The 27,500-nt window shown below is 37.5% G+C and overlaps 1 protein-coding gene and 1 pseudogene across 6 annotated transcripts in view; one reads left to right on the forward strand and one right to left on the reverse strand.

The window, feature by feature from the left end:
- Positions 1 to 27,500, reverse strand: part of LOC309605602 (large ribosomal subunit protein eL42 pseudogene) — a 621,562-nt pseudogene that overhangs the window by 229,978 nt on the left and 364,084 nt on the right. The gene's annotated exons all lie outside the window — the stretch shown is intronic.
- The window catches only part of RNF141 (ring finger protein 141), a 58,894-nt gene that overhangs the window by 13,731 nt on the left and 17,663 nt on the right, over positions 1 to 27,500 (forward strand). For 4 of the 5 annotated variants that reach the window (XM_082341669.1, XM_082341667.1, XM_082341665.1 and 1 more), the window contains exons 2-5: positions 4,433 to 4,626; positions 7,553 to 7,661; positions 21,358 to 21,539; positions 26,431 to 26,538. In XM_082341669.1, coding sequence (XP_082197795.1) covers positions 4,484 to 4,626; positions 7,553 to 7,661; positions 21,358 to 21,539; positions 26,431 to 26,538 — 542 coding nt within the window. In that variant the 5' untranslated portion in view covers positions 4,433 to 4,483. Of the gene's footprint in view, positions 1 to 4,432; positions 4,627 to 7,552; positions 7,662 to 9,198; positions 9,591 to 21,357; positions 21,540 to 26,430; positions 26,539 to 27,500 lie in introns of those variants that run through there. The other variant, XM_082341668.1, reaches the window with a different exon arrangement.

Genomic DNA, 27,500 nt, shown 5'->3' on the forward strand with positions numbered 1-27,500 from the left:
TATGTGCTTTATGTGCCTTTCAAAACATATTCAGGATTTAACTTTTAGTCATATTTGACATAATTTATTCGATTTCAGAAAATAAGTATCCATTTTCAGTCTTGATTCTGGTATTCTGTGGACATTATTTGTTCATTCCAGTTTCAGTCATCCACAGATTGGGCAGGCATGCAGTCTTGTCTTTGTGTCATAAACAAAAATGGTAAACATCCCATCTCTTGGTGCTAATCTCCCTCTCCTTCTGCCTAGGCTTTAGTCACTCTGGCTGTTTTTTTTTTTAACCTCAAAGTCACCATACTCCTTCCTATGTTAGGCACTTTCTATAACCTCTGCCTGGAATGTCCTCCCCTTGCCATGCCTCTATCCCTCTCTTCACTGGCTAACTCTGACTGATAGCAAATCAAATGTTTGCCCAAGGACGTCTTCCCTGTCACAAGACTAGGTCAAGTCCCCCTTTTATAGGCTTTCAGTACCCTATACTTGTTTGGCTTAGCACTTATTATTTTGAAATTATGTATTTATTGGTGTGATTGTTGTCTCTTCCCCACTGAATCAGATGCTCCATGGTGGCAAGAACCCTGTTTCTTACACTCACTATTGTATCCCCAGAACACAGCACAGTGCCGGGCATATGGTGCTTGTTGAATTTAATTTTTTAAAAGGCCATGTAACGGTGGCTCCCTAACACCAGTGTACAGCCTTTGGCTCCTGATGATGTTTTCACACATCTGGATTAGAACAAGAAAAATAAGGACCATAGTGTTACTGTATGTAGTATACGTCAGTGTGAAATTACTGCCTTCTTGGGAAGGACTTTTATTCTAGTATTATATCCTTCTGTTTCCTAGGTTATAAGTTATTCTTTAAATTCTTGTTACGCTTTAGGGATTTTTTCATTTATTTTTGGAAACTATCCTTACTTAGAATAGAAATAAATGTGCAACACCATGGTGCTTTGAGACTTTACTAGACTATGAAATCCAGAAATTACTAATGTTGAGTACTCTAGAGACCTCCTCTAAGCTAAAAGCTTTGTTTCTCTTTGAATACGATTGCTATGAATCCACTTGGCTATATTTAAAGTACATAATTTTGCCTTCAGAGATGGTTTTTTAGTGGCCTGGATCTTCCTCAACAACTTCCTTTCATTTATCTCTGTAATACATATTTATCATTGCCAAGTAGGCTCAGATTCAAAACAGTAATTGTTGAGTTTTTCTCTTTAGAACAGTTGTACTTTTCCTATATTTAATGTGACTAAAAGAATAAACCTCAAATATAACACATTAAATTTGAACACAAAGCAAAATTTGCATATTTATGGTTACTGAGAAATCTTATTGTAAATGATTTTATATTTTAAAGTTATATATTTTATATTTTAGAGTTATAACTTTTAATTTTTTTGATTAAATGATAAAGCAGGTTTCCTGACAAAATTTTTACTATAAATTGTTACTATTTCACCTGCTTTATATGATATGAGTGTTAATTCAGGTGAGGTAAAATGATAGTCTTTGACGTGTAAATAAAATGGAATTTCTTGGAGGGGTGGGATCAGATTCTTTTTAATTTTTTCTTTTTTAACTTTGGGTTTATTTATTTATTTATTTATTTATTTATTTATTTATGGCTGTGTTGGGTCTTCGTTTCTGTGCGAGGGCTTTCTCTAGTTGCGGCAAGTGGGGGCCACTCTTCATCGCGGTGCGCAGGCCTCTCATTATCGCGGCCTCTCTTGTTGCGGAGCACAGGCTGCAGACGCGCAGGCTCAGTAATTGTGGCTCACGGGCCTAGTTGCTCCGCGGCATGTGGGATCTTCCCAGACCAGGGCTCGAACCCGTGTCCCCTGCATTAGCATGCAGATTCTCAACCACTGCGCCACCAGGGAAGCCCCGATTCTTTTTAATTTTAATGCTTTTCTCTTTTTCTAACTTTATTTTTTTTTTAAACTCTAATATTAGCTTTGTGGCTTTGTTAATTTAACCTCTCTGTGCTTGTTTCCTTAACTATCTTGTTTCTTCATCTGTGAAATGGTTATCATGAGGATTTAAATGACTAAATTCATGAATACATATAAAGTACTTAGAAGATTGTGTTACACAGTAGAAGTGGTGAACGAATATTAGTTGATTTTACTATTATTAGTAGTGGTATTCGTATTGAAATGGGATTTCCTTATTCAGCTGTAGAATATATCAGGATAGATAAATACTAAAAATTTATCTTGTTTTCTATTTTAACCATATCTCAGTGCTTAATATTTTGATAAATCATTATTTACCAAAGGAGAAAAAACTGTCTAGAATAAACACATCCAACTCTTCTCTAGCCACAATACATAGAATTATATCCTTCAAGACTTTAGAGTGATTATTAAATAAATGTTTTGTGATTAAATTTTAAGTCAATTCAGTAACTTATTGATCTACATTGATAGTAGATTATTAAAGTAGTGATCCAGCCTTTTAACTAAAATATCACCTTCATATTTAGAAAACAAGTTACATAAATTCTAAATTAAAAATACCTAGAGGAGGGACTTCCCTGGTGGCGCAGTGGTTAAGAATCCGCCTGCCAGTGCAGGGGACATGGGTTCAAGCCCTCGCCCGGGAAGATCCCACATGCCCTGGAGCACCTAAGCCCATGTGCCACAGCTCTTGAACCTGCGCTCTAGAGCCCATGAGCCACAACTACTGAGCCTGTGTGCCACAACTACTGAAGCCCGCGTGCCTAGAGCCTGTGCTCCACAACAAGAGAAGCCACTGCAATGAGAAATCCATGCACTGCAATGAAGAGTAGCCCCCGCTCGCCACAACTAGAGGAAGCCCGCATGCAGCAACAAAGACCCAATGCAGCCAAAAATAATTAATTAATTAATTAATTAATTAAAAAATAAATACCTAGAGGAGTTAAAAAGCAAAAGCACTTTTTTTTTCTAAGCAGAAAATGTAACATAGTTGAATTAGCTAAAAAGTCTGTTTAATTTACATGTATTTTACAATTAAAATTAAGTTGTACATTTATAAATAAAGTAATTCTGCAATAAGTTTTTTAGCTGATCTATTTATATCATGATTATACATCACAGTATATCATAGCGTTAAAGAATATAAGCACTAGAATCTAAAAAACATGAGTTCAAATTTCACTTCAACCATTTACCAACTGTTTTTTTTTTCATATAAATTTATGATTTAATTTTGGCTGTGTTGGGTCTTCATTGCTGTGCATGGGCTTTCCTTCTAGTTGCGGCGAGCGGGGGCTACTCTTTGTTGCGGTGCACAGGCTTCTCACTGAGGTGGCTTCTCTTGTTGCGGAGCACAGGCTCTAGGTGCACGGACTTCAGTAGTTGTGGCACGCAGGTCTCAGTAGTTGTGGCTCGCAGGCTCTAGAGCACAGGCTCAGTAGTTGTGGCACACAGGCTTAGTTGCTCCACAGCACATGGGATCTTCCCAGACCAGGGCTCCCTGCATTGGCAAGTGGATTCTTAACCACTGCGCCACCAGGGAAGTGCTACCAACTGTTTAACTTTTTTTTTTGGGCTGCGTTGGGTCTTCGTTGCTGCGCGTGGGCTTTCTCTAGTTGTGGCGAGCAGAGGTTACTCTTCGTTGCGATGCGCGGGCTTCTCATCGCAGTGGCTTCTCTTGTTGCACAGTATGGGCTCTAGGCGTGCAGACTTCAGTAGTTGCAGCACACGGGCCCCTAGAGTGCGCAAGCTTCAGTAGTTGCGGGGCATGGGCCCAGTAGTTCTGGCGTGCAGGCTCAGTAGTTGTGGCGCACAGGCTTAGTTGCTCCTTGGCATGTGGGATCTTCCTGGACCAGGGATCGAACCCATGTCCCCTGCATTGGCAGGCGGATTCTTAACCACTGCACCACCAGGGAAGTCCCCAGCTGTTTAACTTTAGATAAGTCACTCAACTCTATTTCCTTATCTGTCAACTAGGAATATAATAATGCCTACCTCTTAGGGTTATTGGAAGAAATAAATGAGATAATATATGAAAGCCCTTAGTTTGGAGCCTGACATGGTAAGCAGTCAAGAAATGTTCTTAGGAAAATTATATGAGGTAAACAAACTTCCTATTAAATACAGTCACTTAAATGCCTCTGTGTGTGTGTGTGTGTGTGTGTGTGTGTGTGTGTGTGTGTGTGTGTGTGTAATGGTTTTTAACTTGGCAAAATTATAGGAATTCACCCTCCCAATAAGATAAATGAATCCTGTATTCTCACTTACCTGTATGATCTTTAAAAAATCGAACTGTAAATCTTCACTTTCAAATATAGTTTTTTAAATAAATTCCACCTTAGGCTCACGTAAGTCTGTTGAGATCGCACTTAAAAGTATTCCTGTTTTTCTTTATTTTCTTGAAGGGATGAGTATGTTGCCATTTTTATATTACATGTAAAAGTAACTTCTATGTATATTTGACAGAAACGATGTGAAGCAACACTCTTTTTGGATTTCATAAGACATCATTTCATCATGGGACAGCAAATTTCGGATCAGACGCAGCTGGTTCTTAACAAGTTACCAGAAAAAGTAGCAAAACATGTCACATTGGTTCGAGAAAGTGGCTCCTTAACTTATGAAGAATTTCTTGGAAGAGTAGCAGAACTTAATGATGTGTAAGACTTGCTCTTTTTCATTTTATTTTCTCCCCCTGACATATGCCACAGTGTTGTGACTGTCTGAGAGATAAGCACACGTATTGGTTGGTAAGAGAATGTTTTCAGCAGCAGTTAGCAAATATTTATTGAGTACTATAAGACTTTCTATGTAGCTATCTAAAAATATGTCATAGGACTAAAAGAATAGAAGGAACTTAAAACTGAATTTTGAACACAGGCATATAAATTGACCCTTGTTTGAAAGCACTAAAGGAGGTGCATAACAGAAGAGAATATACCAGTTAGTCATCTAGAGAAAGGCGCCTAGGATAGTCAAAGGGCACTTCGGGTTTCTGAATATGAACCAGTTCATCTAGTTAATAAATAAATCTTCTGTGTTTGTTCATTGAACCATTATTTTGCCAGAGAAATATATATATGGTAATAATTCATTTGTCATCACTGAAGAATAAGGTATTTTGTATATAAATATTTTCTAATTAGCTATCATGTTTACATCTTTACTTAACTCTTGAATAGATTTCTAAGATGGAGTATAAACTTCTCTGCCTACTTAGCACATCCAATGGAACAGCCTTCTCTTTGTGAATTATTCTTTATTAAATCAATTTTTATACTGATCTGTATAGAAGCTATTAAAATATACCGAGCTTTTTGTACCTGAATGACCCCAGATTGTTATACTTTTAAAATATTCCATTTTTGTTTGTGTGTTCTCCCTTAGTGACAGGAGAGCAGATGTCACTTCTTTCTATTAAGTCTTCCTCTAGCGGCACCCATATCCGACTCTCTTTGTATATATATCTTCTGTCTCCCTGGGGGTATAGTTATAACTTATTGGCATTGCCTTTTAAATGAGATCTTAAAGGTTCTTTCTTTAGTCTATTCAACTTAGCTAACGTTCACTGAACACATAGTATGTGCAAGGCACTCTGCTGACAGTCAGACATTTTAACTGAGGCCTAAAGTGATTACCCAAGTATCGATGGCAGATCCAGCTTTCGCCAAGTCTGAAGATCTTTCCACTATCCCATATTACCTCTCCTTAAACCCCCAAAAGGCCAAACAAAATCACCAAGCAGTTTGGAACCACTTAGTATATATAAATTTATATTATAGTCACTATTAATAGTTTAGGGTAAAATACATGAATGTACTCCTTAAGCTTTGCAATAACTACATTGGATAAGAGACATATTATACTTGGCCATTTAGAACACATTAGATAAAGAGAAGGAAATGCAGTCTTTTTATGGACATGGCTGGAGTGTCCTGTTATTAGCCAGTCATGAAGAATAAAGTGTTCTTAACTCTTAAAAGTTATTTTAGAAGATCATTTCTTTTAAGAACACTGGATTTCACTCATTAAAAACAGACCAAAAAAAAAAAAAAAAAAAAAAAGCCCTGTATGGATATATGGATGGATCCTGTGTAGATATATATATAAATGCATAGAAAATGAACTGGAAGGATATACACTGGGTCTCTGGGGAGCTGATGGAAAAGGGGAGCAGAGAAGGGAGATTTTACATTTTACTGTGTATATTTGTGTATTGTCTGATCTTTTATAATAAAAATGTAGTCATGGGTTTTTAAAACTCTAGCATTTTACTTTGTTCTTTTTTTTTTTTTTTTAAAGATCATCCAAATGGTAGCATTTGAGGCATTACTTCTGAGACCATATTCTTAAGGAATAAAATTGGATTGAGAATTTAATAGTATCATAAGAGTGGAATTTTTATGTTTATTGTGTCAATTTTTTTGAAGAGTAATCAATGACATTTGCCATCCCTTTAGAGTCTTAGAACTTATATACAAAAAACCCTAGTCTATTATATGAAATTTTGATTTTTGGCCTAAAGATACTGGATAAAATGTGTCCTATGAAAACATCCTCAAGCTAAGCTTACTGTGTAATATAGAGGTGATGGTAAAAGAGTATCTCCCTTTTATTTATTAGCACAGAATGTTTCTGACTGGATTTGCTTCTTAAAACCAATTCCCCTGGGTCAGAGTTGGGCATTTCACAAGTTCAGTGCTGTCTGAGAACTATAAAGTTAAACCTACGCAAAAGACACATGGCTTGATAGCTAGAAAAAAGAACTGGGAACTGGCAGTACTACTTTCACTGGCAGACTTTGTTACCTAGGGCTAGTTACTTAATTTTCAATGGCCTCAATTTATTTAGCTGTAAGTTTCTTAGTTCTGAGTGTGATATCCCCACTGGTGCTCAGAGAGAAATGTGAGTAATGATAAAAGGGAGCTGCAATACTTATGTCTTTGAACTGATTTAAATTGGCATTGATGCACGATATTGAGTTATCCTAAAAAGTGTTATATTTTTATGTTAGTATCCTGTTGCTTTCTGAATCAGAATTACTCTGCTAGGGGAGGACAGTAAAGTTACATAAGCGTCTCAAAATCATTTGCTTCATCCAGTTTCAAATTACCTGTAAAAATTGTCTTCAAAGAGGTATATAAGTGTTGTTGCTTAAGGAAGGACTCAACCAAGATCAAGATTTTTTCACACTTTATGTACATCTGAGGTACTGGTCAAAATATGGATAAATGAAACCAGCTAAATTTTTTCTTTAAGTACCTGATTCCTTGCACATGTTTTTCCTAGCTGTCTTTGTTAGAAATTTAAAGATCATTGAGATACAGATATGAAAAAAATAGATTTATAAATATCATTCCACTATGCTTTCCACCTTGAAAATTAAATTGTATGTTTATAGTCAAAGCATTCTCTATCACTATATTTTAAAAATCTAATTATTACAATCACCATTATTGTTATTTGTCTTTGTGTGTTTTCTTCACATTTCCGCCTCTGTCTTAAACTTTCTTGAATCTGGTTTCGTAGCTCCATTATTTTACATGACTTTTCATAAAATTAACGAATGTGTTTACCTCTTTTCAGAACTGCTAAAGTGGCTTCTGGCCAGGAAAAACATCTTCTCTTTGAGGTACAACCTGGGTCTGATTCCTCTGCCTTTTGGAAAGTGGTTGTACGAGTAGTCTGTACCAAGGTGAGAGTGATAGAGATTTCCAACTCTGAGCTTAAACTATTTTGGTGGTTAGAACCACATTTAATAGTATAATATAATATAGTGGAAATAAATGTTTATAATTTGGTTGTGATTAACATTTATTTGTAAAACCATATAAAACAGTTTTGATACTATTTTTGCCTTCCAGGTTAACTGTTTGAATTTCGTTGGTTGTATAATTGCCATAGAGCAGAGGTTTATTTTTTAATTTAATTTATTTATTTTTGGCTGTGTTGGGTCTTCGTTGCTGCGTGCGGGCTTTCTCTAGTTGTGACGAGCAGGGGCCACTCTTTGTTGCAGTGCAAGGGCTTCTAACTGCGGTGGCCTCTCCTGTTGTGGAGCACCGGCTCTAGGCACTCGGGCTTCAGCAGTTGCAGCATGTGGGCTCAGTAGTTGTGGCACACAGGCTCAGTTGCTTCGCGGCATGTGGGATCTTCCTGGACCAGGTATTGAACCCGTGTCCCCTGCATTGGCAGGCGTATTCTTAACCATTGCGCCACCAGGGAAGTCCCAGCAGAGGTTTTTATAATCAAGGAAAGTGGTAGTAAACGCTCATCCTTATCTTGTACCTCTCTTTTTGGATTTTAACTGACTGTGGAATCCTAAAGTAACACCCTACTTAGCTCTAAGATGACTTCTTAAAAATTAAGTGTCTCTTAGTTCATCTTTAAATTTTAGATGATAGAGTATATCAGCTGTGCTAAAAAATATGATGGCAGCTGTCATAGAGTATTAGGAAGCCTCATCCACTAATGGGTGGATTAGAATATGTGGTTCTTAACCTTTTTGAGGCCATAGAACTTTTGGTGAAATTGAAGGCATGAATTTTATTAAGCTTCCTCCTATCCCAACCCCTGCTCTAAAGCACAATAAAATCATCCATATGCATATAAACAATAAGTTGGGCATTCATGAATGCCTTTATTTCAACTCCTGATCAATCCATGAAGAACTCCTGGGTAAGGAGATTTTTTTCTTTTGTATCATGGACCCTGGATGTTACCCAAATAATATGCCACATTTCCCCAGTGGGTTGATTGCCACTACTATGCTATAAGTGGAGTAGGATTGATTGTGTTTAGTTGATCGAATTTGAAGGTCTAATTATTTAAGTAATAAAAGTACTTTAAAAAGGATTCGAGGAACAAAGACAGAGAGATCTTAATTCCAGACTTAACTAAGTGCCTGAAGTTGAATGGCGCCTGTTAAAGTTTACAGTTGATTTAGAGAAAATATATAGTATAGTTTAATACCACTCAGCTGGCTCTAGCAACATTGAACATTTGCTTATTGATTTTTTTTAAGTCCAGATGTTAAAAAGCACTTAATAGCTGCCAGAGAACCATCATTCAAAAATTTTTTGCATTATTCATCACAGAGGTAGTTAATGTGATACTAGTGTGGTGTGGGTAGCAGTGTAACTTTATATAGTGTATAATATGTCACAAATCATAGTAACAGAATACACACTTGTATTCAGCTTGATCCAAGATCACATTTTGTTATTTATACTTAGATTACTGGGCTCAAAAACTGTATACCAGGGCTTCCCTGGTGGCGCAGTGGTTAAGAACCCACCTGCCAGTGCAGGGGACATGGGTTCGAGCCCTGGTCCGGGAAGATCCCACATGCCACGGAGCAACTAAGCCTGTGCACCACAACTACTGAGCCTGTGCTCTACAGCCCGTACACCACAACTGCTGAAGCCCGCACACCTAGAGCCTGTGCTCCACAACAAGAGAAGCCACAACAAAGAGAAGCGCACGCACCACAATGAAGAGTAGCCCCTGCTCACCGCAACTAGAGAAAGCCCGCATGCAGCAACGAAGACCCAACACAGCCAAAAATAAAAAACAAACAAATAAATAAATAAATTTATTTTTTTTAAAAAACTGTATACCAAACACATATTTTTCCATTTTCTGTTTGTTTTGGGGTTTATATTGTATTTATATTAAGTTCATTAGCAGTTTTTTACAGTGTTATAAATATGCATACTCCCGAAAGAACTTTGGGAATCTGCAACTTTTGAATTTGCAAAGGAATAAGGTAAAGAAGAAATGAAGAACTGTGCTTAAAACATGTAAAACCATTCAAATAGACTAAGTAAATCCCATACAGTACTCCCATCATCTTCGAGTTTACACTGCACATAATCTTTCAGGACTATTTGAAAGTCAACTTCAGAGGACACATGGGTGAATTTATAAGAACTCTAGTGACAAAGGTCATTTCTGAAAACTGTGCATTCTTTCTCCTTTTCTTGCTCTCTCTTCCACAGTAACCATCCAGCTGATCTTTTCAGTTTTACCTCTACCAAGTTTCACTTGAGTTTATTTGTAACACAAAGTTCACACTCTCAAGGAGACTGTAACTAATGCTCAGGGCCCTCTTTCTTCTCATACAGATTACTTTAGATTCTGTGATTGATCTCCATGCCTTCAGACTCTTCTCCTATTTCCAATTTATTTATTTATTATTATTTTTTTAATAGATCTTTATTGGAGTATAATTGCTTCACAACACAGTGTTAGTTGCTGTTGCACAACAAAGCGAATCAGCCATATGCATACACATGTCTCCATATCGCCTTCCTCTTGAGCCTCCCTCCCATCCTCCCTATCCCACCCCCGTAGGTCATTGCAAAGCACCGAGCCGATCTCCCTGTGCTATGCTGCTGCTTCTCACCAGCCAACTGTTTTACATTCAGTAGTGTATATATGTTGATGCTACTCTCACTTCACCCCAGCTTCGCCCTCCCACCCCATTTCCTCAAGTCCATTTTCTGTGTCTACCTCTTTATTCCTGCACTGCAACTAGGTTCCTCAGTACCTTTTTTTTTTTTTTAGATTCCATATATATTCGTTAGCATATGGTATTTGTTTTTCTCTTTCTGACTTATTTCATTCTGTATGACAGACTCTAGGTCCATCCACCTCACTACAAATAACTCAATTTCATTTCTTTTTATTGCTGAGTAATATTCCATTGTATGTATATGCCACATCTTCTTTATCCATTCATCTATCAATGGACATTTAGGTTGATTCCATGTCCTGGCTATTGTAAATAGAGCTGCAATGAACATTATGGTACATGTCTCTTTTTGAATTATGGTTTCTTCAGGGTACATGCTCAGTAGTGCTATTGCTGGGTCATATGGTAGTTCTATTTGTTGCTTTTTAAGGAACCTCCATACCATTTTCCATAGTGGTTGTATCAATTTACATTCCCACCAACAGTGCAGGAAGGTTCCCTTTTCACCACACCCTTTCCAGCATTTATTGTTTCTAGATTTTTTGATAATGGCCATTCTGACCGGCGTGAGGTGATACCTCATTGTAGTTTTGATTTGCATTTCTCTAATAATTAGTGATGTTGAGCATCTTTTCATGTGCCTCTTGGCTATCTGTATGTCTACCTTGGTGAAATGTCTATTTAGGTCTTCCACCCATTTTTTAACTGGATTGTTTATTTTTTTGATATTGAGCTCCATGAGCTATTTGTATATTTTGGAGATTAATCCTTTGTCTGTTGTTTCACTGGCAAATATTTTCTCCCATTCTGAGGGTTGTCTTTTTGTCTTGTTTATGGTTTCCTTTGCTGTGCAAAAGCTTTAAGGTTAATTAAGTCCCATTTGTTTATTTTTGTTTTTATTTCCATTACTCTAGGAGGTGGGTCAAAAAAGATCTTGCTGTGGCTTATGTCAAAGAGTGTTTTTCCTATGTTTTCCTCTAAGAGGTTTATAGTGTCTGGTCTTACATTTAAGGCTTTAATCCATTTGGAGTTTATTTTTGTGTATGGTGTTAGGTAGTGTTCTAATTTCATTCTTTCACATGTAGCTGTCCAGTTTTCCCAGCACCACTTATTGAAGAGGCTGTCTTTTCTCCACTGTATGTTCTTGCTTCCTTGTTGTAAATTAGGTGCCCATATGTGTGTGGGTTTATCTCTGGGCATTCTATCTTGTACCATTGATCTATATTTCTGTTTTTGTGCCACTACCGTACTGTCTTGGTTACCGTAGCTTTGTGGTATAGTTTGAAATCGGGAAGCCTGATTCCTCCAACTCCGTTTTTCTTTCTCAAGATTGCTTTGGCTATTTGGGGTCTTTTGTGTTTCCATACGAATTGTAAAATTTTTTGTTCTAATTCTGTGAAGAATGCCATTGGTAGTTTGTTAGGGATTGCATTGAATCTGTAGATTGCTTTGAGTAGTATAGCCATTTTCACAATATTGATTTTTCCAATCCAAAACATGGTGTATTCCTCCATCTGTTTATGTCATCTTTGATGTCTTTCATCAGTGTTTTATAGTTTTCTGAGTACAAGTCTTTCACCTCCTTAGGCAGGTTTATTCCTAGGTATTTTATTTTTGTTGCAATGGTAAATGGGAGTGTCTCCTTAATTTCTCTTTCTGATTTTTCATTGTCAGTGTATAAGAATGCCAGAGATTTCTGTGCATTAATTTTGTATCCTGCAACCTTACCAAATTCATTGATTAATTCTAGTAGTTTTCTGGTGGCATCTTTAGGATTTTCTATGTATAGTATCATGTCATCTGCAAACAGTGACAGTTTTACTTCTTCTTTTCCAATTTGTATTCCTTTTATTTCTTTCTCTTCTCTGATTGCTGTGGCTAGGACTTCCAAAATTATGTTGAATAGTAGCAGTGAGAGTGGGCAACCTTGTCTTGTTCCTGATCTTCGAGGAAATGGTTTCAGTTTTTCACTATTGGGAACGATGTTGGCTGTGGGTTTGTCATATATGGCCTTTATTATGTTGAGATAAGTTCCCTCTATGCTCATTTTCTGGAGAGTTTTTATCATAAATGGGTGTTGAATTTTGTTGAAAGCTTTTCCTGCATCTATTGAGATTATCATATGGTTTTTGTTACTTAATTTGTTAATGTGGTGTATCACATTGATTGATTTGCATATATTGAAGAATCCTTGCATCCCTGGGATAAATCCCACTTTATCATGGCGTAGGATCCTTTTAATGTGTTGTTGGATTCTGTTTCCTAGTATTTTGTTGAGGATTTTTGCATCTATGTTCATCAGTGATATTGGCCTGTAGTTTTCTTTTTTTGTGACATCTTTGTCTAGTTTTGGTATTAGGGTGATTGTGGCCTCATAGAATGAGTTTGGGAGTGTTCCTCCCTCTGCTGTATTTTGGAAGAGTTTGAGAAGGATAGGTGTTAGCTCTTCTCTAAGTGTCTGATAGAATTCACCTGTGAATCCATCTGGTCCTGGGCTTTTGTTTATTAGAAGATTTTTAATCACAGTTTCAATTTCAGTGCTTGTGATTGGTCTGTTTATATTTTCTATTTCTTCCTGCTTCAGTCTTGGAAAATTGTACCTTTCCAAGAATTTGTCCATTTCTTCATGGTTGTCCATTTTATTGGCACATAGTTGTTTGTAGTAGTCTCTTATAATCCTTTGTATTTCTCCAGTGTCAGTTGTGATTTCTCCTTTTTCATTTCTAATTTTATTGATTTGCGTCCTCTCCCTTTTTTTCTTGATGAGTCTGGCTAAGGGTTTATCAATTTTGTTTATCTTCTCAAAGAACCAGCTTTTAGTTTTATTGATCTTTGCTATTGTTTTCTTCGTTTTTATTTCATTTATTTCTGCTTTGATCTTTATGATTTCTTTCCTTCTACTGACTTTGGGTTTTCTTTGTTCTTTTTTCTCTAGTTGTTTTAAGTGTAGGGTTAGATCGTTTATTTGAGATTTTTCTTGTTTCTTGAGGTGAGATTGAATTGCTATAAACTTAGCAATTTCTTAGACCTGCTTTTGCTGCATCCCATAGGTTTTGGGTCGTAGTGTTTTCATTGTCATTTGTTTCTATGTATTTTTTTATTTCTTCTTGGATTTCTTCAGTAATCTCTTGGTTATTTAGTATCTCACTGTTTAGCCTCCATGTATTTGTGTTTTTTACAGTTTTTTTCCTGTAATTGATTTCCAGCCTCATAGTGTTGTGGTCAGAAAAGATGCTTGATATGATTTCAGTTTTCTTAAATTTTCTGAGGCTTGATTTGTGGCCCAAGATGTGATCTACCCTGGAGAATGTTCCATGTGCACTTGAGTAGAAAGTGTATTCTGCCACTTGCAGGTGGAATGTCCTATAAATATCAATTAAATCTATCTGGTCTATTGTGTCATTTAAAGCTTGTGTTTCCTTATTTATTTTCTGTTTAGATGATCTGTCCATTGGTGTAAGTGGGGTGTTAAAGTCCCCTACTGTTATTGTGTTACTGTCGATTTCCCCTTTTATGGTTGTTTTAGCATTTGCCTTATGTATTGAGGTACTCCTGTGTTGGGTGCATAAATATTTATAATTGTTATATATTTTCCTTGGATTGATCCCTTGATCATTATGTAGTGTCCTTATCTCTTGTAACTGTCTTTATTTTAAAGTCTCTTTTACCTGATACGAGTATTGCTACTCCAGCTTTCTTTTGATTTCCATTTGTATGGAATATCTTTTTCTATCCCTTCACTTTCAGTCTGTATGTATCCCTAGGTCTAAAGTGGGTCTCTTGTAGACAGCATATATATGGGTCTTGTTTTTGTATCCATTCAGCCAGTCTGTGTCTTTTGGTTGGGGCATTTAATCCATTTACATTAAAGATTATTATAAATACACATGTTCCTATTACCATTTTCTTAATTGTTTTGGGTTTGTTTTTGTGAGTCTTTTTCTTCTCTTGTGTTTCCCTCCAGGAGAAGTTTCTTTAGCATTTGTTGTAAAGCTGGTTTGGTGATGCTGAATTCTCTTTAGCTTTTGCTTGTCTGAAAAAGCTTTTGATTTCTCCATCGAATCTGAATCAGACCCTTCTGGGTAGAGTAATCTTAGTTGTAGGTGTTTCTCTTTCATCACTTTAAGTATATCCTTCCACTCCCTTCTGGCCTGCTGAGTTTCTGCTGAAAAAATCAGCTGATAACCTTATGGGGACTCCTTTGTATGTTATTTTTTTTTTTCCCTCACTGTTCTTAATATTTTTTCTTTGAATTTAATTTTTGTTAGTTTGATTAATATGTGTCTTGGTGTGTTTTTCCTAGGGTTTATCCTGTATGGGACTCTTTGTGCTTCCTGGACTTGGATGACTATTTCCTTTCCCATGTTAGGGAAGTTTTCAACTATAATCTCTTCAAATATTTTCTCAGACCCTTTCTTTTTCTGTTCTTCTTCCGGGACCCCTATAATTCGAATGTTGGTGCATTTAGTGTTGTCCCAGAGGTCTCTGAGATTGCCTTCAATTCTTTTCATTCTTTTTTCTTTATTTTGCTCCTTGGTAGTTATTTCCACCATTTTGTCTTCCAGCTCACTTATTCGTTCTTCTCCCTCAGTTATTCTGTTATTGATTCCTTCTAGTGTATTTTTCATTTCAGTTATTGTGTTGTTCATCTGTGTTTGTTTGTTCTTTAATTCTTCTAGATCTTTGTTAAACATTTCTTGTATTTTCTCAATCGTGCCTCCATTCTATATCTGAGATTCTGGATCATCTTTACTATCATTACTCTGAATTCTTTTTCAGGTAAATTACCTATTTCCTGTTCATTTATTTGGTCTTGTAGCTTTTTACCTTGCTCCTTCATCTGTGACATACTTTTTTTTTAACATCTTTATTGGAGTATAATTGCTTTACAATGGTGTGTTAGTTTCTGCTTTATAACAACGTGAATCAGCTATACATATACATATATAAAAATATGGAATGCTTTACGAATTTGCATGTCATCCTTGTGCAGGGGCCATGCTAATCTTCTCTGTATCATTCCAATTTTAGTATACGTGCTGCCGAAGTGAGCACTGTGACATATTTTTTTGCCATCTCATTTTTTTTTTTTTTTTTTTAATGGGATTGTGTTCCTGTCTTACTGGTTGTTTGGCCTGAGTCTTCCAACACTGGGGTTTGTAGGCTATTGGGTAGAGCTGGGTCTTGGTGCTGAGATGAGGAACTCCATGAGACCTCGCTCCGATGAATATTCCCTGGGGTCTGAGGTTCTCTGTTAGCCAGTGGTTTGGACTCGGAGTTCCCACCACGGGAGCTTCGGCCTGACTCCAGGCTCGTGAACCAAGATCCCACAAGCCGCCTAGGGTGGCAAAATAAAAAAAGAACAATAACAAAGTAAAAAATAAAATTAGACTAGGAAACTAACAGATATGTTAGGAAGAATATAAAAATGAAAATGTAGATGAATCAGCAACCAGAAGGTACATCAATACCACAATAGTAAAAAAGAGGAGGAAGGAAAAGAAAAAAAAAGGGTGGGGGGAAGGCCTTGGCTGTGGAGGGTGGGGCCTAAGCATTGGTGAGGTTTGGTTGGTGGGCAGGGACAATGCTCAGGACCCACAGGGCTGGAAAAGGCCCTGTGGGCTGTGGGGGGGTGGAGCTTAGGCTCAAGGAACAGAAGGGGCCCAGGCGTGCCCCCCACCCCTGGTCTCAGAGGGCAGCAGACCTCACCTGGGAGCCCAGCAGGCTTCCTGGGCTCAAATGGGTGGGGCAAATGCCCTCCTCTCCTCTCCTCCGGTCTGGGAGGGCCCCTCCCACCTGCCTCTCCTGATCTCCTCGGCCTCCCTCCTATACCTCCAAGGACCCACGTGGCCTGGAGGGGATTTTGAGGGCAGGGCATTGGCCTGGGAGCTCATCAGGCTCCCCAGGTCCGAATGGGCAGGGCAATTGCCCTCCACTCCTCTCCCACTCTTCCCAGAGAGTCCCTCCCGCCTGCCTCTCCTGATCTCCCTGGCCTCAGGGGCACCGATCCTGTCTGGCCTCCACTTCTCCTCCCGCCTCAGTCCCCACTACATCCTACCAATTCACTCTGGGGTTCCTCCCGTCTCCTTGGGTGTCAGAGTCTCCCACCAGTGGCCGGCAGTCACCCTAGTTGTGGGGAGATGCTAACCCCACGTCTTCCCACACTGGCATCTTGACTCCACCTCAGTTCTAATTTATGATGCTGTGAGAATAACTTTTCTAAAGCACAGCTCTCATCAGATCACTTTTCTGTTTAAAATTCCTCAACAGTTCTTCCTTGGCTTCAAAATAGTCCCAACTCTTTAACCTGGCATTTGAGGCTCTCTACAACATGGCTCCAAGCTATCTTTTCTGTTTTACCACTATCCCCTTTTGCAATCTACAGTCTCACCAGGCTTAACTAATTTAAGGCTGTATAGCTGTTACTTTCCCATCTTGATGCCTCTGCTCACTGAGTTCCCTCATCTAGAATGTCCATTCCTCTGTCATTTAAATTGCCATCAGATAGAAGTCACAAAAAAACCCTATTCCACCAGTTTAAACAAAAACAGTATTTATTTTCTCACTTATCAAGAAACCCTAATATAAAGTAGCTCCTGGATTGGTTAATTCAAAGACCTAGCAGATCCCTCTTTCAAACTCATTGGGTCAATATTAGCTCACATTCCCCTTCTTAACACCTACACTGGCAGAGGGGATGTGATTACTGTGATTGGTTTAGATGAGACTAACCAGGACTGACTCCTGAGTCATTTCAGGGAGTGGTAGCCACCAAAACAAAATTAGGGCACTACTGGCATAGTAAAAAGTAGGAATAGCATTTGGATAATCAGCCAGTAGTTTCTGCCACATCTTTTATTTCTGCATGTCTAAATTTGAGGTCTCCTTAAAGGTCCACCTCAAATACCATCTCATCCATAAAGTTAACCTAAAGAAATTCTTTTGGCTCTTCTAAACTCCAAAAGCACTTTATTTATACTTCATGATTAAGTTTTACATTATGAATAAAATTATTTATTTAGGTTCTCAGTTTCCCTAGTAGATAGTAAGCTCCTGAGAGCAGGAACTCTGTCTAGATTCATCCTTGTATCTCTTATAGCCTGTAATGCTTAGTACCTGGTAAGAACTCAATATATGTTGAGTGAACAAAAATCTGTTGAAGAAATATTCTCATTTTAAATGACTGGGATAGGTTGAAGCTTTCCTTGTGTATTGATATAGTATAGTACCTAAATTACATTCTCCATCTTTGTTTTATAAATTACTCAGCTCACATCGAAGGGGCCAGCAGAAATTGTAGAAAACTGTAGGAATATGAATGTAGCAGATTTCTGATCCCTTAGTTTTCTGTTGCTCTTCTTTGGCAAACACAGAATTAATGTTTGATTTTACTATTAGTCAAAAAATTTTTTTTTGCCTCAGTATCTCTAACCATTATATCTTTATGGTGATTAAACATCATCCTTAAAATAAGATTCTAAGTTAGAAAAACAAAAGTATTAAAAACATAGGCAATCAGACCTTTCATTTGTATAATTTTTCTTGATTTTAGATCTAAAGAAATGTTTTATTTGCATTTCTTAGTTTCTTTTTGAAAGACTCTATGAGAAGTTAGTGTTAACATTAGAAAAAAAGAATTAAAGTCCAGTATAAAAAGCTGATAGTAGACTGAAATTTTATATTTCTTAATCTTAAGCAACTAAAAGCCAATTTACAGTAAGACCTTATCTTGAGTATCTGCTATCTGCTGTGGCAGTTATACTCAAACATTATAAAAAATAATCTAAATAATGTTTAAATCATGAGCTTTGCTCTTTTTTTTTTTTAATAGCATTTTTATTTATTTATTTATTTGGCTATGTTGGGTCTTCGTTTCTGTGCGAGGGCTTTCTCTAGTTGAGGCAAGCGGGGGCCACTCTTCATCGCGATGCGCGGGCCTCTCAGTATCGTGGCCTCTCTTGTTGCGGAGCACAGGCTCCAGATGCGCAGGCTCAGTAGTTGTGGCTCACGGGCCTAGTTGCTCTGCGGCATGTGGGATCTTCCCAGACCAGGGCTTGAACCCGTGTCCCCTGCATTAGCAGGCAGATTCTCAACCACTGTGCCACCAGGGAAGCCCCTAAATAATGTTTAAATGGAATATTTTGTGAGAATAATATTAGAAAAATTAATGGGTTAATTAAAATTATGGACTAAGGTGGCTGTTAAGAAGCTTCATGAATTATATTATTTTCATCCATCTTTTTACTTAGACCAACACCTTGGAGTCATCATTGACTTCTCTTTTTCTCTTATACCCACCCCACAATCAGTATATGAGTGAATCCTGTCAGGTTTCTCTTCAAAATATATTCAGAATGTGACCAGCTCTTACCATTGTCACTACTATCACTTTATTCCTAGCAACCGTCATCTCTCACTGGGATTATTCCAATAGCCTTCTAACTTGTCTCCCTGCTTCTGCCCTTGTCCCCGTTCTGTCTAGTCTCAGCACAATAACCAGTCTATTCCACTCATAATCTGAAATGAAGTTAGATCTTATTACTCCTTGGCTCAAAACCCTCCAGTGACTTGCCATGCCCTTGGAGTAAAAACCAAAGTCATTACTATGAACAGCAAAGTTCTATACATTCTGTCCCCACCTCACTCCCTAACCCTATCTTCAACCACTCCTCTTTCTCTCATTCTGTTCCAGCCACCCTTGGCTTCTTGCCAGGTTCACTTCTGCCTTTGCACTTGACTGTCATCCTGGAATGCTCTTTCCCCCAGATATCCATAAGACTGATTCGTGCACCTCTTTAGTTCCTAAATGTCACCTACTCTGTGAGGCCTTCACTGTAGCCTTTCAGCATTTTCTCTCCTCTGTTTAATATTCTCCATAGCACTTACTTCCATCTTATTAATCTGTATTTTATTTGTCTGTCTCTCCTACCTATAGTGTAACCTCCATGAAGACAGGGATTTTTGTCTGGTTTTTACACACTATGTCACCAGTGCCTAGAGCAATGCACATAGTACCTGTAACACCCACATAATGGGTACTCGATAAATATTTGTTGTGTGAATCGTATGATTATAATAATTACAGTTTGTAGCGAATATAACAAAAAAGAAGACTCACGGATATAGAGAACAAACTAGTGGTTACCAGTGGCAGAGGTGGGTGGGTAGGGGCAATATAAGGGGAGGGGATTAAGAGGTACAAACTATGAGGTATAAAATAAGCTACAAGAATATATTGTACAACACAGGGAATATAGCTAATATAATAACTATAAATGGAGTATAACCTTTAAAAATTGTGAATCACTATATTGTACACTGTAACTTATATTGTACTTCAACTATACGTCAATTTTAAAAATTGCAGTTTGATAAGCTTTGCTATTAAATACTAAGTTTATATGAATTATTCCCTAATTTCTTCTGAACTGTGCAGTTCCAAAGGAAGACTGGCCCAGTTTCCTCAGCCCTGAAAGTCTTATTTTGTAAGCCTGTATAAATTCCTGTCACCTTTAATTCTATTTACTTGTTCTCTACCCCATGTATAGTCTTTTATTACAAAGAATCTTACATATTTGCGTCTCCATAGAGACCTTACCTTCCCCAAATTTAATCAATTTTCTGATTATTAGAGATGGTTCTACCATTTTCACAGTATGGAATCTGATTCATACTTGATTCTGTTTTTTCTCTTACTGCCTTCTCAAGTAATAATAAATGCTAGGGCTTCCCTGGTGGCACAGTGGTTGAGAATCTGCCTGCCAATGAAGGGGACGTGGGTTCGAGCCCTGGTCTGGGAGGATCACACATGCCGCAGAGCAACTCAGCCCGTGAGCCACAATTGCTGAGCCTGCGCGTCCGGAGCCTGTGCTCCGCAACGAGAGGCCGCGATAGTGAGAGGCCCGTGCACCGCGATGAAGAGTGGCCCCTGCTTGCCGCAACTAGAGAAAGCCCTCGCACAGAAATGAAGACCCAACACAGCCATACATACATACATACATACATACATACATACATACATAAAATAAAAAGAATGTAAGCAGACAAGAATCTCATTTAAAAAAAAAAAAAAGCTTCATTGTTGCATTTTAAAAAATTAAAAAATTTAAAAAAATAAATGCTAGTTACAAATATTATTATTTTATTCAAAATATTGAAATGTTGCTATAATCATGTTTTTTTAATATAACCTAACTATTGTACTTCACTTTCTCATGTCTCCAGATTGTAAGTTTTGGTATATAATACAACTTAAGATATTCAAGGAAATCTGTTGTTTCAGTTATAGTAGAATGGCATGTGGTTGTTGGATTCAAATAAATCTTTAAATAAAAAATTCTTGAGGGGCTTCCCTGGTGGTCCAGTGGGTAAGACTCTGCACTCCCAATGCAGGGGGCCTGGGTTCAATCCCTGGTCGGGGAACTAGATCCCACATGCATGCTGCAACTAAAGATCCCATGTGCCACAACGAAGATCCTGCATACCGCAACTAAGACCCGGCACAGCCAAAATAAATGATAAATAAATAAATATTTTTTAAAACTGAACCTTAATTTAAAAGAAAAGAAATTCTTTAAATAAATTAAAATGAAGAGGATTGTCAATACTGATCTCTAAAATTAATTTCTTAATTCTGGGAAAGTTGCCTGACCTCAACAACTAAACAGGATGATGGCTAATCAACCCTACAGGTTATTTTGAGTATCACATGAGATAATATTGTGTATTTTGAACCCCACAGATGTAGGGGATATGATATTATTCATTTGCTCAGACTCTTGCTGTCTTGTTAGGTAATTTGCAAACTTTGAAAACTTCTGTTTCCTAGGATGTTTGACTAAATATTTGTTCCCCTTTTTTGGGAAAAATCGATCAGAAAAATTATCAACTTTGTTTTTCATTTTCTTTGTATTTTTAGATTAACAAAAGCAGTGGCATTGTGGAAGCATCGCGGATCATGAATTTGTACCAGTTTATTCAGCTTTATAAAGACATTACAAGTCAAGCAGCAGGAGTATTGGCACAGAGCTCCACCTCTGAAGACCCTGATGAAAACTCATCATCTGTAACATCTTGTCAGGCTAGTCTTTGGATGGGAAGGTATACAGTGCATAAATACCATGTTTCTCTTATTTTCCAACATGCAAACTACTGAAATCGCATTAATGTTTTTGCTGGTGTTCTCCGTGACATCTTAAATCACATTACTTTTTGTCTCAGTTGATATTATATCCCAGATCTGCTTTTGGATTATTCTGTGTTTCAGGACATTGTTAGAGTGCCAAATTAAAGAAAAACTAAAGTGGCTCACACGAGGTAATGTTTCTGTCAATCTAGTTTCCATGAATCCACTCTCTGCTCTACCTGCTTGCATTTAATGACAAAGGATATAGTTAATACCCCTCTTATAATAGGCATTTAGGTTCTTAGACAATCAAAGCTCTTCAGGGAATTAGGTCCAAGAATCTGGCAAAACCATTCCAGTTTTTCTTAAAGGTATCTGACTAATTGGAGCATTAACATTGTAAATACTGTCTCCAGGACTTGGCAGTCCATTCAGGAATGAACAAGTAGTTGGTGCACATATTGCATGTACTGAGTTACCAGAAGGAAATGAAGTCAGACAGCGTTTTCTGTAATGGTGCTTGTTTACTCAGGCCTAATATATTATTGTTCTATCTAAACTTTCTTTTCCTTCTCTATAATGCTTTTGGCATGTGAAAGCTCCCACCTGTTGCCATTTGACAACCATGACCATAATTTAACTTTATAAATCCCTCATTGGAAAAAGGCTTATGTGGGTCCAGACATGTTGACATCCTGTCTTATTGTCATACAGGGCAGACAGCACAAATCTGAATTGACAGTGTCTTTTAACTTGAAGTTAAGAATATGGTTAACAGGAACTTCTTTTTTATTGCTCCATTTACAGTTGCATTTTCCGATCCATTCTTAACCAACTGGTTTCCAAATACTATGTTGTAGTAAGATTGTATTTTAACTTATCATTTCGTTTTTATCTTTAATAGGATTGCTTGGTTTTCTACGTTTGGGCTATACAAGTGTTGCTGATGAAATGCCAAATGAGTTTTAGAGTATTATAGGCAGGATTCTGGCTTATCTTTCCTGTATTTTGTAAAGTTAATCTTTCAAAGACAGGCATCTGATTTTCTGCTTTTTTCCCTCTCCCTCTTCAGAATGGTGATTTTTTTTTTTTTTTGAGTATTTTGAAAGTTGAGAATAGTATTTACTAGTAAATAGTATTTACTAAGCTCGATGGTAGCAAATTAATTGAAAGTAATACTTTTTTCTTATTGCCGTCATTGTAATGAAGGAGGTAAGAGTGTTATTCTTTTTCATGTGCCCTTGAGACTGGGAAACTCAATGCCTGATTGGTAGGTTAGGGCTGCTTCTTGCCTTTGTATGTTTTGGGGGTTTTTTTGTTACACCTTGATATACTTAGTTCATAGAAAAACAGACTTCTCAAGTTGAGAGGGATCTTAAGAGGTATTTATTTGGTCAGGCTTACATCTGGTGCCTATTTCTATTAGTGGTTTATATTTATTAAATACTTGTAGGGTATTAGGCTATTAGGCATCGTGATGAGTGCTTTACATGTATAAACTCATTAAATCACAACAACCCCATAGGAATACAATTATTGGTTCATTACAGATGCAGAAACTGAGGTTTACACAAATAAATGACACGGCTAGAAATTGGCCTAGCTGAGATTCACATTCTGACCTGTCTGGCAATACAGCCATGCTTGCAACCTCTGCATTAGTACTCTCTGGTGCAGGAAGATCCTGTACTAGAGTGCTTCTTAAACTTTAATATTCACTGGTTTTGAGAAGGAGCTTGAGATTCTATCAGGTTCCCAGGTGTTGTCACTACTGCTCATCCATGGATAGCACTTTGCATAGTGAGACTTACCACATTTAGCCAAGTGGTGGTCCAGCTTGTACATGAACACCTGCAGCTGTAAGGGACTCACTGCCTCAGAAAGGCAAGCCTTTTGATTCACAAATAGCTTTAATCACTATATAATTTTCCCTTTTGCATTATTTTCCTCAGAGCCAAAATCTGGCTCTCCTGAGGCAGCACAGCACAGATTCTAGAATCAAATTGCCTGTGTTCAAATCCTGGCTCTACTCCTTACTATGTCACTCTGGACAAGTTATTAAACTCTCTTTCCTCAGTTTCCTCATCTTTTAAAAGAGGATGACAATGATAAGATCGACTTCATAGGACTCTTGGGAGAGTTAAGTGAGTTAATATATGTAAAATGCTTGGGGGCTTCCCTGGTGGCACGGTGGTTAAGATTCCACCTGCCAATGCAGGGGACACGGGTTGGAGCCCTGGTCCGGGAAGATCCCACATGCCACGGAGCAACTAAGCCCATGTGCCACAACTACTGAGCCTGCGCTCTAGAGCCCATGAGCCACAACTGAAGCCCGCGCGCCTTGAGCCCGTGCTCCACAATAAGGGAAGCCACTGCAATGAGAAGCCCGCACACCACAACTAAGAGTAGCCCCCGCTCGCCTCAACTAGAGAAAGCCCGCGCACAGCAATGAAGACCCAACGCAGCCAAAAATAAATAAGTAAAATAAATAAAATGCTTGGAACAGTGCCTGGCCCATAAAAAAAAAAGTCTGTAAAAGTTAACTATCATTATTCTTAAATTATTACTGTATTCTACTTACTTCAGTGGCAGTGCCCTCTGGAAATCCACCAAACAAGTCTGTTCTCTCTTTCAGCCCTTCAAATACTTGAAAACAGTAATCAAATTCTCACTGAGCCTCTGTTCTCCAGGATAAGCCTCCCCAGTTCCTTCGGCCTTTGTTTGTATAGGCCTCTTCTATATCCCAGAGGCTTTCCTGGATTATCTTTTATTTGTCAATTTGTCTTTCAGGGTAGGGGGCAGGGAACTGAATTCTCCACTTTACAAGTGGTCTAATAAGGACAAACAGAGCAAGACTCTTCCTCCTTCCTTCTTCTGGTCACTGTATTGCTAGGAAGGTAGCAAGAAAATCAAGTGAACATAGTACAGCTTCCACTGGCTGCTTCTGTGTCTCCTGTTCTTTCTTTTACCTACATCCAGAATGTTGTTCTTTGTAACCCTCTACTCCTCAGTTTTAAACTCTAACCTTCAGGACTCCGTCACTCTTTATGGAGTCAATTACATTCTCTGTTACTGACACCCAAGTCCATATCCTTAGGCATAAATTGTGAACTCCTCAAGAGCAGAGACCCTAGTTCTTCTGGGTCTGGCACAATACGTGGCACCTAAAAGGCACTTAAACATTTAAATGAATAGATACAGAAAAATTCAAATACATTAGATCCACATCCATCTAGGGTTTCATTCAGTTTCCCCATTTCAATTCAGGGGCTGCCCTCTTTTATGCATTACTAAAGCATAGCATTTAATCTATGACCACATCCTGATGATTTGTCTTTTTTAATGCCACTTAGACCCTAATTATCTCCCAGGTGAATTGCTGAAATAAGGATCTGATTGGTGTTCCTCCCTCTAGACTGTCCTTCATACTGCTCTCCCAATTAATCTCCTACAGCATTATTTCCAATGGGGGTTCACTTTCCCCTTGATTAAACTCTGTCAGAACAAGTTTAAACTTATTATTTTGACATACGAGGATCAGATTATCTCTGCTATACTTAAGCAATCTTTTCTCTTATTTTTCTCCCCGGAGCATGATGCTAGCCTCCTTGTTACACACATATACAGAGTTTTGAGGGTTTTTTTTCCTACCTCTATAGCTTTGTTTATTCACATAGAATGTCCTCTGTCTGTCGAAATCCTATCATTTTTTCTACCTCATCTTTCCAACAAGTTTGAAATATACTCATTTCTTCATTCTTTACTTAGGACTTACTACATGTAATGCACATTTGACATTTGCTTATCTTCTGTATACAAATTGACAGATTTTAAAGTACTATATAATGTCTTATATACAGTGGTATAAGCACAGAAGGGAATAAAAACATGTTAGAGATAGTTCCTACCCTCAAGAAGCTTATAGTCTAGTGGCTATACTTTGAAACATTTAATTTTTGTATAATTATAAAAGTAGTACATGCTTGATGAAGTAAACCTAAAAATTACAGAATAGCACAAAGATTAAAAGCAAATTAAAATCATTTCAAGAAACATGTATTGAGAACCTAAGACAAAACTCCTTGTATTCAAAGAGCTTACAGTTTATGGATAGACCAACCAATAAATAACCAATTAAAATACAGTATTTAAGTCCTTCAATTGAGGAAAATGTTGGTTTTGAGAGCATAGAGAAGATGATATCTTGAGCTGAGTAACTGAGGTTAGAGTTTACCAAACTCACAAGGGTATGCCAGGAAAGGAAAACACCACATACAAAGGTCCTTGGCTCATTCAGGGGCATTCTAAATTGTGGCTGGAGTAGAAGGTTCAACATCTCTTTTCTTCCCAAGATGAAAGAGCTCTTTGAGGACAAATAACTTTGCTTTCTAACTCTTTTGTATTTCATATAGCAAGCACCTGATCCTTAAGACTAAGCTATTCTTTCACTTACATGCCCATTATCAGCAGTAGCATAACAAGACCCTGATGGCAGGGTCCCTATTTTAGAAAGCTGCATGGTGAATAAATCATATATTGGTTGAATTCATTTATAAAATTTCAATATGATTAAAATGGGCTAAGTTATTTTCCAGTTTTGGTCCATATTTTCCTTTTAACCATCTCAGGATTTATCTTTTATCCAGTCGTTTCTTTATGGAATTTGCCCCTCTAGTACTTCTTCCCTAATACATTTGCTATCCCTAAAAGATAAGTTAATTTACTCTGATACAGCATGAGTCATATTGTGCTTTATGTTGAGGGCACATAGATGCTTGATAATGCTTTTTAAGGCAATGGAAACAAAGTTTACTGCACAGTGACAATAGAGAATATCATTGCTCCAGCTCAGTTTTCACATTGCAGGGTAAAGCAGCTGACTGACGAGGAGGAGTGCTGTATCTGTATGGATGGTCGAGCTGACCTCATCCTGCCTTGTGCTCACAGCTTTTGTCAGAAGTGCATTGACAAGTGGTAAGTAATCTGCTGCCTTCATGGGTTAGGCCAAGATCACGAGGGAGAGTGTATATGAATAAACTTCAAAAAATGCAAAAATATTGTAGTTAAGTATAAGAGATTTTGTTCTTTAGTACTTTGGATTTTATGACATGCTTCCTACTGGTTAAAATATTTTTATACCTAAAGTTTATAAAATGTGGGGATGTATCTTAGTTTTGACAATTTACTTTTGCTGTAAGGAGATTTGTGCCTGACTGGAGTCTAGAATCAAACATTCCCCCTTTTCTTCTATTTTCCTCCTCATTTCTACTTTTTTCCTCCATATATGATTAGAAAGAATAATATGAATCCTTGAATATTGAATATTGGACCTGGAGAGAACTTTAGAGAACAGCTAGTCAAGCTCATTATTTTACAAAATAAGAATCAAGCGTTTAGGAGAATTTATAATTGACATACAATATGTCAATTATAACTACATATATTTAAAGTACAATTTGATATATTTTGATATATGTATATACCCATAAAAATCATCATCACAATCTAGGTAATGAACAAATCTGTCACTCCCAGAAGTTACCTCAGGCCCACTGTAAGGTCTCCTTCCCCCCACCCCTTCTCCTAGTCCCCAGACAACCACTAATATGCTTTCAATCACTATAAAATCATTTGGGTTTTCTATAATTTTTATAAATGGAATCATACAGTATGTACTCTTTTTTTGTCTGGCTTTTTTCATTCATTATAATTATTTCAAGATTTACTTATGTTGTATTATGTATCAGTAGCTCCTTCCTTTTTATTACTGAGTAGTATTCATTGTATGGATATACCACAGCTTATTTATTATCCATTCACCCGTTGATGGACATTAGGTTGTTTTCAATTTTTGGCTATTACAAATAAAGCTGCCTTTCTATATACTTTAAATATACATTTGTGGACAACTGCTTTTATGGACATACATTTTGGTT

The sequence above is a fragment of the Balaenoptera borealis genome (genome assembly GCF_965194805.1).
Source record: "Balaenoptera borealis genome assembly, chromosome: 11".
NCBI classification, from domain to species: domain Eukaryota; kingdom Metazoa; phylum Chordata; class Mammalia; order Artiodactyla; family Balaenopteridae; genus Balaenoptera; species Balaenoptera borealis.